Source organism: Bidens hawaiensis, unplaced genomic scaffold, assembly GCF_021521415.1.
Source record: "Bidens hawaiensis isolate Kalapana, Puna unplaced genomic scaffold, B.hawaiensis_p1.1 tig00018424_1, whole genome shotgun sequence".
Taxonomy (NCBI): Eukaryota; Viridiplantae; Streptophyta; class Magnoliopsida; order Asterales; family Asteraceae; genus Bidens; species Bidens hawaiensis.
In genome coordinates this window covers 393,113-405,647 of record NW_027492782.1, presented here as the reverse complement: position 1 = coordinate 405,647, position 12,535 = coordinate 393,113, and the positions used below count along the sequence as shown (strand labels likewise).

The window sequence follows — 12,535 nt, the reverse complement described above, 5'->3', positions numbered from 1 at the left end:
ACCCTGCACTTGCAAGCACGTATTTATTTCTCTAAATGTAAGATAACATAATCATGTTTTACCTTATTCAGTTATTATTCAGTTATTCCTTAACTTAATTTTAATTGATCAATCTGTTACTTTTAACTTGTTGAGATGATGTTGTGTGCCTATCATGTGTGGACAACGTTCCAAATTAGATAGGCTAAGCATGGCATGTGGTACACAAAGTTACTTGCAAGTAAACTTGTGGTGAAAGCTTTCACTTCCATAGTTGAGATGTATGGACTTCATAGAGTCATAGGTGTATTTGAAGACCTTGACATTCAAAATTGAGGTCCATAATCTCACATGTTATGCAGGATTTAAAAGTCAATAATCTCCTTGTTGAAAAGCATGATTTTATGGAATACTTGAAAATCTGTAGTTAATGTTCCTTATTGAAAACAAAGACTAACACTATTTTGATGGATGAGAACTATGATTCTCACATTCTAATTATGTTGCATGTGGGGTTTTGAAGTTTCATACCTTTTATGTTTGTATACATTTTTATAACTTTGACTTAACTTTGGGGGTGTTCTGAAACCGATTAAAGATTAAACTAAACGCCGAAAGAAGCCGAAACCAAAAATGAAAAAACCAAACCAAATAACCCATGTAAACCGATTAAAACTTGAATAGGCAGATGCATTTTCATATTAGCCCAATAAAATCCTTTTTTTATGTTTATTTGTGTAACTTATTTTAAAACATTAAATTAATTTCAAATTAGCGTCAAGACTAGTTTCTGACTTTCTTCTATATAATCTATGAACTACAAATAGAGGTCCATAAAACTGGGTTTTTTCAACCCCGAATATGATCGGGTATTGATCATAACTAGGTTGGGTTTAGAATCAATTATTGGCTTGAAAAACCATAACCGGTCTCATGGTTCTAGGTAGGGTATGAAACCAGGTCCCTATACCCGTATATTTTAATTCCCTATTTCCGGGTCCAGAAAAAACCCTATTTTCATGTATAGATTGAGTTTTCAAAGGATTGCACATTTTTTTTTGTTCCAAGTCCGCTTTTTTTTTTCATAAAATTTCAAAATCAATATGATAAATATAAACAAATAACATAAAAGTGCATGTATAATAGAAAGTAAAACGACTACAAAGATATAAAATTAAATAGTAAATAACATAGATTTATATATCGGGTATCGAAAAAACCTAGTTTCTGGTATGGAACCGGTTTTTAGGTATTTTCAAGTATAGTTTGGGTCCGGTTCTGGGTACGAGTGCTTGTATTGAAATGCATACCCTGTTTGTACCCCACGGGTGGGGTCAATCCAGATTCAGGTCCTAAAAGCCCAACTCTAAAAAACCCGGGTTCTGGGTAGTTTTTCCGAGTTTGGTTTTTTCTTCACCTCTAACTACAAATTATCACCGTTAGACATGCACAAGCCAGTTATTTTCAAGAACCAAAACCGGATAGGAGTTGGTTCGAGGCATGATCAAAAAAAGCCATGAAGCGGGTCAGGTAGGAACCGGTTCCGAGTATAGCCAGGTATTTGACAAGGTTTTGACTGGGTTTTTCGGGTTTTTATCGGGTTTCGGGTTGGGTCGGGTTTTTAACCGGGTATTGTTGAAACCGGTTTTGGCAGGAAAAACCCTAAACCCAGTCCGTACCCACGGGTCGTGTCCGGAACAGAAAACTTCAAATTAGAATAGAGTAAATTTACCCAATTCTTTGATGACCAAAAGCCCAAATATTTCAAGCTTAATCTAACTTGTTTTAATATAAAGCCCAACCCAATTATTTCATATAAAAAAGCCCACTTGTCAAGTTTTATACCATAGCGTACGCTGTACCCTTGTTCTTTCTAACCTTCAGCCACATTCATTCTAACAAACCCGCGGAGACCACCGTCACCACCATAACGGCCGTCGACCAGTAAGTAGCCTTATTATAAGTTGTTTCACTTCAGTTTATGTATTTCATTGACTTCTTGTTTCCAAGCTTTTTTCGAAATTGTTAATATAACATCTGCTTTCTTGACTTGTTGTTAGCAGATTACAACTCTTATATTGAAAATTGATTTAAGGGTTTTGTTGTATTGTTGTATCAATACATTCTTGTAATTTAATTTGTTTTTTTAGCTATGCCTTCCAACTGTTCGATGTAATGTCTCAACTAATTGCTGCATATTTGTCTAATTAAACATTGAGTTTTGGATTTCAATGCTTTAATTATGTATTCAAATATTAGTTTTACCGGTTGCTGTTTCGCGCTAATATAAATTTTGGTCTACGGTATTCAGATTTTTAGTACAAAATGGAGCACGGGTCGTATAACGATCAAGCAAATTCAACGTTTACTTTGCCCAATGAGGATCATACGCTCGCAAACGCGATAAGATTCACTCTCAACCAAGAGTCAGTAACTTTCTAATTCTTTGCATTTTTTTTTTTTTTTTATAGTTTAGGTTAATATTTGGTAGTCTTATTGTTTACGTTTTAAGCTGCGCCATCCCATGACAAAAACACGACAAGTTTCTACCTTTTTCATATGCTTTGATGCCAAACTTGAATCTTAACTGTTTCATGATGTTTTATATTGTGATTATGTCATTGCAGTCCAAGAGTTACAGTCTGCGGGTACAGCATTCCTCATCCTTCAGAGGAGCGGGTCAACATAAGAGTCCAGACAACCGGTATGTCTTTGCATAATCTCTTTTCTTAGTCTGTTAATTAATTATTATTTTTTTTTCATCGAAATTTATCTAGGATGTCTTGGAGTTTATATATCATGTATTATTTAATAGAGACATTATTATGTAATTGTAGTTACTTCATGATTATATGTTGATACATCCGTCTTAATATTGTTTATATTACTTTTCCTTTTTGTTTATTTTCTTTATAAAGAGCTAGTGTTTTATGTTTGAAAACTACTGGGATGATAATAATAATCTAGTTTTTTTTTTTTAAATAGAATAAAGTTATTGTTTCTTAAAAGAAACCATAACTCGAATAAACATAATCATAATAAGTAAACAAGTCACAGTTGTTACCTCCATTCAGAATATTACTCGGTTATATGATTTGGTTTTGTAGGTGATCCGGCAAAGGAAGTAATGAAAGACTCGTGTCAAGATCTAATGATGATAGGCCAGCATGTCCGGAGCACCTTTGACCAAGCTGTTGCTGATTTTAAAAACACTAATGGTTCAGGAAGCAAGTAAATTAACAGCTCTTTTATATGTCTATTTACTTATGGATTGTGTGGTTTGATTTATATTTGTTTTTGCGGGAATTTTGTTTCCATTTCTTTTCATACCCTATTCTGTATCCACCTCATTTAGATGCGATATATTAAATCATTTTGTTTTATATTGAGCGTTGATAGCGCTATTGTGACCCAACTTCCAATTCATACACAACAATTTGTTACTGGTTGTTTGACTAAACTGAACCAACTGTGAGTTTTATGTTTCTATAACCGGCACTTGACGACGTGTGACGAAATATTTGAGTAGCCAAATTTCAAGGACTGAGTTGTAACTTTTGCATTAGTTAAGGGTCTAGTTTGTTAAGTTGTGTTTTTTTAACCTGAAATTGATATTTTAAAAGATAGGTTATTTAAAATGCTTATGAAGTATTCGTGCGAATTGGTTTTAGTTGTCAAATTTAATACTTTACCTAGTGGGAGGTGTACATATTGGTCAATGGGCCTGAACTGGTTTGGCTCAAACCGGTTCGGGTTATAAACCGGTTTAGAAGGAAAGATGTTTGAACCCATCAAATCGATTCGGTCGAGTTATAAACCAGTTTGGAGGGGGGGAAAGCCGGTAAGGTCTTAAAGCAGTTAAGTCTCTCAAGTGTGAGCCGGTATACGAACCGCCAATCTGGGTTGGTCTGGGAACCAGTTTGGGTTTGGTATTGAGGTGTTTTAGGAGTCGGCTTACTGTTTTGGAACCAGTTTTTTTAGCCATCACAAACAGGGATGCTAAAATTCGATAAGCCAATGCAAAGCAAGACTTTATTAAAGCCTTACAATTGGTTGTTTTTCTTTGAATTGAACTATTTGTATTTATTTAAAGCAACTTATTGTATCCAACCAAAAAGAAAACTACCATTCATGTTCTTGTTACATTTATGTTGATAATTTGATTTATAAATCTTTTTTCTTAACCTTCTGATAAGTACAGTAGTTTATTTCTCACATAAAATTCAGTGTGTTGATTAATGAAGAACCAATTAAGTTAACACTGTAAAGGTGTACTAATAATATGGTACATAAGGCTGGCAATACGTGTAAGTGGTTATACGGTATTTTTTTATTATTTAAAATTCCTCCACCCTAGTATGTACTTCTCTTCCAATTTTCTCATTTTTGGAATTTTGGGTTCAAAAAGTTTACAAGAAATTGATTATTGAAATTTGTTTTGTAAATACATCTATTAGAATCCAAAATGACCTGTTTCATCGAAACACCAGAGTACCCGATAGGGTTGTCACTTTTACCCGAAATCCAAAACCTAACCTGAGAAAACCCGTACCCGAACCCGAATTAACCCGACCCAAGAAACCCAAACCCGAGAAAAAGCTAACCCGAACCGAAGTAATCCGGGTTGGTTCCTGGGTCCGGATTCTAGGTTTCGGGTCAACCAAAAAAACCCGAATAAACTTTTAGTTTTAAAACAATATATATTTTTAGGTATTATAGGCTAGGCCTTATCCGCTGATGTTATAAAAATTTAGTCCAAATCAACTATTCTCATTTCACCCGTTATGAATAGATTGTTTATTATTTATTAATGTTTCAATTTATGACTAAAAACAACTGTAATACAACACCCTAATCGTGGCATACTAAAGACGATTATGTCGGTCTTGTTTATTATGGTTGAACTTTGTTAAATTTTTACTCTTTTTAGAATGTTTTATCGTTCTATTTTTGTTTTGGTATTGGTTTATTTACATTACGAGTAAAAAAGAATATGTTACATTTAAATTTAGCAATGTAGCTTTTTTTTTCCTATGATACTCGAAACCCGATTAACCCAAGCTGAAAAAACTTGAACCTGAAGAAACCGTGAGAGATTTGGGTTGGGTTTCGGGTCTGGATTTTAAACTTTGAAACCCGAGAACCCGACCCAAAAAACCCAAAACCCGAAAAACACCCCTAGTGCCCGAGCTTTAGTTAGTAGTTACCTTTGAGCATACAAAGGGGCGCATGTTATGATAAATCATGTTATATGCTTCTTGATGATTATATATTTATAGAAGTATATCAAGATTAATGCGCGTCAAAATCGAGTAACAAAAACTTATACCATATTTTGTATTCATATCCATACAATCCTTCAAAAAAACTTACCAATGGTACCATAAAGCTAAAATCAACCTAATCATAAAACAATATGGTATGAGATCAGTAGTAACCATCGTAAGGGGCATGATGAACCTTCAGGAACACATGATTTGGCACATTAGGTTGATGCGTGTACATGTTATCATGCGTCATAACATTCCCCATACTACCATGCATGTTCGTGTTCATGTTCATCATCATAGGCGATGGATAGCTTTGCTGATACATGTTCACCATTATAGGCGATGGATAGCTTTGCTGATACATTTTCATCATCATAGGTGATGGATAGCTTTGCTAATACATGTTCATCATGGGCATTCTTGGTTGATGATGATCATAAGTTTGTAATCCACCAAGTTGACTTCCTTGTAGGTCAACAAAACCAGACTCATTTTCGCCAATCGAACTCCTATCAATATCATCCCATCCCATGTTCTTCATATTCATACTCTGTTCAAATACCTTTCAAAAGACATCTGGTCTTCAAGGCTTCTAGGAGTCAACAAAGGTAGTCTTTTTGGAGCATTGATCAGATTTTGAATATGGTTTTGGTCATTTTCACCATCCATGAAACTTCAGATTTGTTGGTCACTTGTTGGCCAAAGTTGTGCATACTTACCTGATTTGACCAGCTTCTTGATCAATGTGGTAGTCAACATCTCCATACACTTTGACCTTCTGTTGCTCTGCATCAATCTCTACATAATAAACTCCTGCACTCATAATCCCATCTCAATAATCATGGTAATTTTTAATGGTAAAATTATGTTTTGATGATGGTTATTAAAGAGAAAGATGATTATTACCTTCAATTTTTTTGAGTACTTTTTTAACCTTCTTCTTGCATCCATCACAGTGAATGTGGACTTTGAGTGCAAGTTCCTGTTTATGCAAGAAAGAATAAAAGGGTAGGTAATAATAATAATAATAATAATAATAAATCAGAGCAGCAAGAAACACATTAACTATTAAGATTTGTCATCATCATCATCATCCGATAGCAAAGCTATGGTAGGGTTTGAGGAGGGTAAGATGTAGACAGCCTTACCTCTACCCCGAAGGAATAGAGAGGCTGCTTCCGGTGAGACCCCCGGCTCGATAGTAGTTTTGCATCAAGCCTTGGACATAAGGCACATAACACTCAACCACCGAGACATCAGCCGATTGGTGCGTGTACCCTTGTCTTTCGACTATTAGCGCCACCACATGATGCCTGATTAACCTTCCGCCACTTTTAACGTTATTTTCACGAGATTAGTAAAATAACGTCAAAATTAGTGCAATTTCACTTTTGCCCACCCGAGGATTCACACATATATACATTATATGGGCGCATCGCAAGCAGCGCGTTTAACTATTAAGATTTGTGAAGAAAAGAATTGAAACCTTAATCTGTAAGATTTGTAACTGTTCCATGTTTGTTGAGAGTAAAATGTTCTTGTTTTGTTTTGTTGGTTGTTTTGTTTTCTTGTTTGATAAAGAAATGATTGTTGAGAAGGGATGTAATAGGATCATTATACATGCAGAAAAGAAGAGTGCTGGACACGGTAAAAGTGTGTGATTTGACTGCAAAATGATGTGTACTTTTTTATCCTCTGATTTTTATTTGTTAGCTGTCCAAGTAAAACAACAATCATTCTTTGAAAACATAGAAAACCCACTCAATAAGACAAATCGTAGGGGGCGACAAATTTGAACATTTTTGGGCGATATTTGGCGGCAACACCCCCCCCCCTCCCGGCGATATATGAGGTGACATGGATTTGTCGCTGAATGTTGTTTGGAAATATTATTATTTTATTATTATGTGTGTGCGTGTGCGTGTGTGTGTGTATGTATGTATTGGGCTACAACACCACTAAATCCCTAAATGAAAATCGTCCCTCTGCTGACATGGCGTCACGTATCAAAAATTGCTCTCATTTTGTAGCTCTCCACCACACAGCCTAAGAAACCTAAAAATGTTGTCACATAAACTTTCAATAACTCCTTTCTTACTCTAGACACATATTTTATATATACTAGAAGAGTGCTCCTGATGTGACGAAGAAAACACACTGGAAATCACGTATCAAGTTTTTTAAAATTTAAAAGAACTCTAGTAATATTGTACTCAAATTAAAGAAAATAAAATTCTCATTTTTATGATGTAACTTTTTTTAAAAAAATATATATTAAAGTATGGAAAGGTTATTGTCGTTTAAAAATCATGGGAATGGTTGTTTTAAAAATGAAACTAAAAGAAACATAAGAGTAGAGATATAGGGTAAAAATGTAAATTGTCGTAAAATAACCAAAAGTTGGTTAAGATGAAAGTGTAAAAGTGAAAGCATATGCATAAAAAGTTAAAACAATTTTGCCCTCTTAAATTCTTAAAACACATGCAATAAGTGTTGTGCCATTAGTAATAAATATTGTATTACTTAAATTTTAAGATGTCATGGGTGCTCCGTTGTAATATAGTCTAGGTGAGCACACTTGAATGCGCTTTCACTATAACTGTAACTGACATGCTCAGTTATGTGAATACTATAATCACAACCATAACCATAACCGAAACCGATAATTTGGTTATGGTTGGTTTGGTTAACTGTCAATAATGGATTAGTTTAATTAATTAACCAATGCATTTTGTTTTGGCTTTTAAACAAAAATTTAAACATTTTTGTTAGTCTAGGTTTGATCTAAAATAATGCATGGTTAAACAACCATAACTGAAACCGAAAATTTGATTTTCCAAAATATAGAAAAACCGAACGACCGGTTATGTGTTCGGTTCAATTATATTGGTCACGGTTCAGTTGATACGGTTTTTTTCTCACCCCTATATAGTATAGATAATACAGTACGACCACCATTAATTCTCTTCCCAAACCATTTTATCCAGTTTTACACAACTTTTGCATATATTAAGACTAAAAACCAAAAATGGGTACCAGTACCGAAAATGCTCGGTATGGTACAGCACCTGTGTCGAAAGCGAAATATCAGTAAAATACCAGTACCGTACCGATCACGAAAACTCAAAATGTGGGTACCAGAACCGGTTACATTTGCTCATCCCTACTTTTAAATGTCCTAAATCTTTTATCGAAATAATTCAAATTTAAGTTAATGGACTATTATAATACTACAACTTTTAAGACAATTATAGCTCCATGAGCAAAAGCTCCCATCATGATAAATCTTGCGATGTATCGATGATGAGTATATAACTTAGTATGAGTAGTAAAGTTTTGTGCTAAAAATGCATAAGTGGGTAAAGACCAAAGAGTACACGTGTTGAGCTATCACATGAGTAATAACTCTAAAAAGGCAATGCAGGATCTAATTTAAAATAAATCAAATTAATAATTGTCATAAAGGCCCTTACGCCCGCCTCCCAATCCTAATCGAATCGCTTTAAAACAAAATCTTTTGTCTCAGAGTCGCCTGCTCAGGTCAATAGACGCACTAGAAAGTTGACTATAGTAATACCTGGAATAAATAGAATATAAAAAGGCATGTATAATGAAATACCTTATGCAAAAAAAAATTTCATTTCCAAAATTGACAAATAAAAAATGTCTTAAGACCTACTTTTAGATTCAAAAAATTTACTTCTACAACCGGAACTTCTTCAGCTTTTGACCTCTCAAACCGTTCCAAAACGCAGCTGCGTTTACCGCTTTCTTACCCGGCAGCTGAACTTCCAAGACCTTATAGTTATAAAACTAACATCAGATAAAATCTTAACACACAATCAACATTTAACTTAAGTTTCATTATGCGTCTCTTTAAAAAACCGCTCACCTCAAGAGCTGTGTGCTGGCCACATGGTATGATCAATGACCCTTTCCTGAAACTAACCTCATCATCTTCGCTACTTTTAACATCATCACCACGATAAACCCGAGATGTGATAACTTTAAGCTCAAGCTCGCTGCGTTTATCACTCTTTTCATCAATTACAAGAATTCTAGCTCGGGTTCCGGGCCAACCTGCAAAAGCCCGTACCTAAAAGGTTGCATGTCATGATAACCGACTTCAACTAGACAAATTGTATGTAAAACTAAAAGCATACCTTGTTATGTAGAGTTAAAGCTTCTTGGTCAAAGGATAACCATGACTCCTCTTGACTTATCTGCATCAAGCAAAAATAATAATAAACTCATGATATAAATGTTGGCATTAATGATTAAATTATTATATACCTTTGGCGCTAAAGTAGCCTTTGAGTCATCTTGTGGTTTGGCTTTTGTACTTGCAGACCCATCAAATATAGACGGGAGCTCTTGAAGTAGAAGTTTAGAACCTTGTGCAAATAGCAGATCAAGCAATTCGGGAGCCTGCACAATAATAAATCGTTTGCTTATTATAACTTATTAAAGTAAAATCAAAGAAAGAAATTGTATACCTTAATACCTTAATATGGTCATCTATTTCCATTTTTTCGCATGCAATAATGGGCCCCGCATCGAGAGCCCGGACAGTGAATGCTAATGATACACCAGTCTCTTTAACTCCATCCTGATAATTTTGCATTTAGCTTACGGTGACATAAAAGTTGTACTAATTATTTAAAAATTTATGAACATAAAATGAACCTGCAATGCTCTCTGAACAGGAGCTGCTCCACGGTATAAAGGTAGCAGGCTCGGATGTATATTAACAGTCCCTAAGAAGATTAAAAACTAAGAGTTCAATGGATATTTAGCTTAAACAAAATTAGAAAATGTGATTAAAAAAACACCAACCTAACGATGGAATCTTTAAAAACTTGGTTGGTAATATATTTCCATATGCTGCTGTGATGCAAAGTTCGGGTTCAAGTGCACTAAAATCAGATAAAAATGCTTCCTGCATGACGGCCAAATAAAAAAAATTCACGAGGAGCAGGACAATTTCATGTAAGTTCTTTAATTTAAATACATAGCATGTTCAGCATCTTTTAAAACTAATATGGTACAAAAAGTATGACAATGAAGATTGAATAATCAACAAGAAGGTCTTTGTTTTGCTTTTGGTATACTCGTAACATGTTGTAATTGCCAACTGAAAAACATGGTTGATACATGTTGATGTTGAATTCTTATAGTTAACTAATGACTGTTTAGAAGTTGATGGTGAATATGCAGATGTTTATTGAAATCGTGACCCTTGGTGGTAAGCCAATTTTAGTGTAGATTCTAATGTTAATTTGTTTAGTGATTCCTTGATTGACTGATCATGATTATATGAGTATGCTACTAAATACTAATGCCAATGTATATATTAATTATTATATGAACCTTTTTCAAACTGTTCACCACATGATAATGAGTTACATTCCTGTATGCACTCCTCATGACTAAAAGCCCATAAGACCTTTGTGCCTAGAACTTAAGGAATACACAAATAAAATTAAAAAAGTAATCAAATGAAGAAGTGCATATTTAAGACAATACGCTATATTGAGTAAGCTAAAACTAGTGCCAATACATAGTGTGTTCAGTATAGAAAGTAGAGAAGCACATAAGCACTTGTATGTTGTGCTGGCAGCTGGCCTGATATAATAGTGGGAGAAAGAATGAGAGGCGGTTCTGCTGTTACATAACTGCATTACGTATCACAGTTAAAGGTACAAGTGTTTATGCAGTTTTCGGCCTTCTCTAGTTAAAAATTGGTTTTGTATTAAACGCTCCCCTATATACTACTGCATACACCCTCAATCTTGTGTGCCTAATGCAAGTCCTTAGATAAATACCATATATGCCAATCATGTGCATAATAATCAACAGTGCCGGCTCGGGCATAGGACGATGTGGGCGACTGGCCGGGACACTTATTTTTCGGGGGCACAAAATTATATATATATATATATATGAAAAAGAAATATTTATCTATATAATGTTTTACTCTAACTATATAATAACTAGCTTGGTTTAGTGGCAAAGGGGTATGACTTCCGATCAAAAGGTTGTAGGTTCTAGTCTCACTTGAGATATTTTTATACAAAAGTTTTTTACGCAACCTAAATCATAACCAAGTAAGCCCATTTAAATTTTTAATTGTTTAAACCAAACAAAAAACCATTTGCGTAAGGCCTAAAATTTTTTTTGCTTATATTATTTCGTTACTCGTTAGAGTCTATAGGCCTTTTTATTTCGGCTCGGCCAAGGCATATAAATTCTCGGAGATGGCCCTGATAATCATAACCGTTAATCAGCATTAACATGAATACCGATTAACGGTTATGGTATCGGTGTTGAGTTTGTTAGCACATTGAAACTTACATATAGTTGAACATAAACAATTATTACCTCAGTGGCTTTAAGAGGTGTGAAGATGAGATGTGCAGGGAAGCCTCTATCAAGAGCATGCTGTGCAACAGGAGATGGCATAACCTTTCTCCCGCGGTCTCGTCCCGAAGGCGGCTGAGTAACAATAGCTGCTACCTAATTTACAACACTTCATCTCACTAACTAATATTCTTCAAGCTGCTGATTTGCAAATGCTGAATTGTGTGTTTGATTAAAGCAAGCACTAAGTAAGTACCTGAAATAAGGAATTAGAGGCGGAAGATGCGTCTAGAAGCGTCTCCAGAACAGAAGCAGAGACCTAATAATAATATTAAACCACAATTCAGAAATTATCACTCACTGGATTTTGCATAAATTATTATTATTATTATTGTTATTATTATTATTATTATTGTAGGGACATAGGGCTAGAGAGAGAGAGAGGCTACCGACGGAGAGCCCAAGAAAACGAGTTTTTTCTTCCTGGTAGAAGAAGCAGGAGTAGAAAACACGGGCGTTGCCGAACAGCAAAAGCGGCGGAGCATAGCGACGAAGATGGCAAATGGTGCATTTTGTGGCGAATAGAAAATAAGGATTCAATATCGTGTATCGCCGTCGGCTTTCATCTCCGTCACCGGATTAGATGGGCTTTTCTTTTTCTCCAGCCACAAGGGATAAAAAAGTCATTTTCCATCCATCTCCAACGGTTTTTGGTTCAAACCAGCCACATCCCTGCTACATCAGCTTTTTTAAAAACCATATTTTTACTTCAACAATACACCTTCTCAAACCATCTTTACATTTCCACATCATCACTTAGTTTAACATTTATTTTAAATAAGAATTTCGCAATACTATTAAATATTTAATTTTATAAATTTTGTTTAAATTAATGGAGAAACACGGGTTAGATGAGTAGGACTTCT

At 34.8% G+C, this 12,535-nt stretch overlaps 1 protein-coding gene and 1 pseudogene across 2 annotated transcripts; one reads left to right on the top strand and one right to left on the bottom strand.

Moving 5' to 3' along the window:
• Window positions 1–2,285: 2,285 nt before the first annotated feature.
• LOC143556005 (uncharacterized) lies at window positions 2,286–3,600 on the top strand. The gene is made up of 3 exons (XM_077045444.1): window positions 2,286–2,405; window positions 2,607–2,683; window positions 3,087–3,600. Exons 1-3 carry the CDS (start codon window positions 2,305–2,307, stop codon window positions 3,212–3,214), a joined length of 306 nt encoding a protein of 101 aa, XP_076901559.1. The 5' UTR covers window positions 2,286–2,304; the 3' UTR covers window positions 3,215–3,600.
• Window positions 3,601–8,881: 5,281 nt separating this feature from the next.
• Window positions 8,882–12,180, bottom strand: LOC143556004 (uncharacterized; annotated as a pseudogene). The gene is made up of 10 exons (XR_013139303.1): window positions 12,059–12,180; window positions 11,866–11,928; window positions 11,631–11,765; window positions 10,086–10,188; window positions 9,936–10,006; window positions 9,754–9,858; window positions 9,543–9,677; window positions 9,413–9,472; window positions 9,142–9,345; window positions 8,882–9,047 (listed from the first exon to the last, which is right to left on the bottom strand). The product of XR_013139303.1 is annotated as an uncharacterized LOC143556004 (transcript).
• Window positions 12,181–12,535: the final 355 nt, after the last annotated feature.

Bases quoted from the DNA above. Each gene is read 5' to 3' on its own strand.
- LOC143556005 (XM_077045444.1), top strand. From the start codon at position 2,305: ATGGAGCACGGGTCGTATAACGATCAAGCAAATTCAACGTTTACTTTG. The intron at 2,406-2,606 runs GTCAGTAACTTT...ATGTCATTGCAG, and splicing joins AGATTCACTCTCAACCAAGA to TCCAAGAGTTACAGTCTGCG. The intron at 2,684-3,086 runs GTATGTCTTTGC...TTGGTTTTGTAG, and splicing joins CATAAGAGTCCAGACAACCG to GTGATCCGGCAAAGGAAGTA.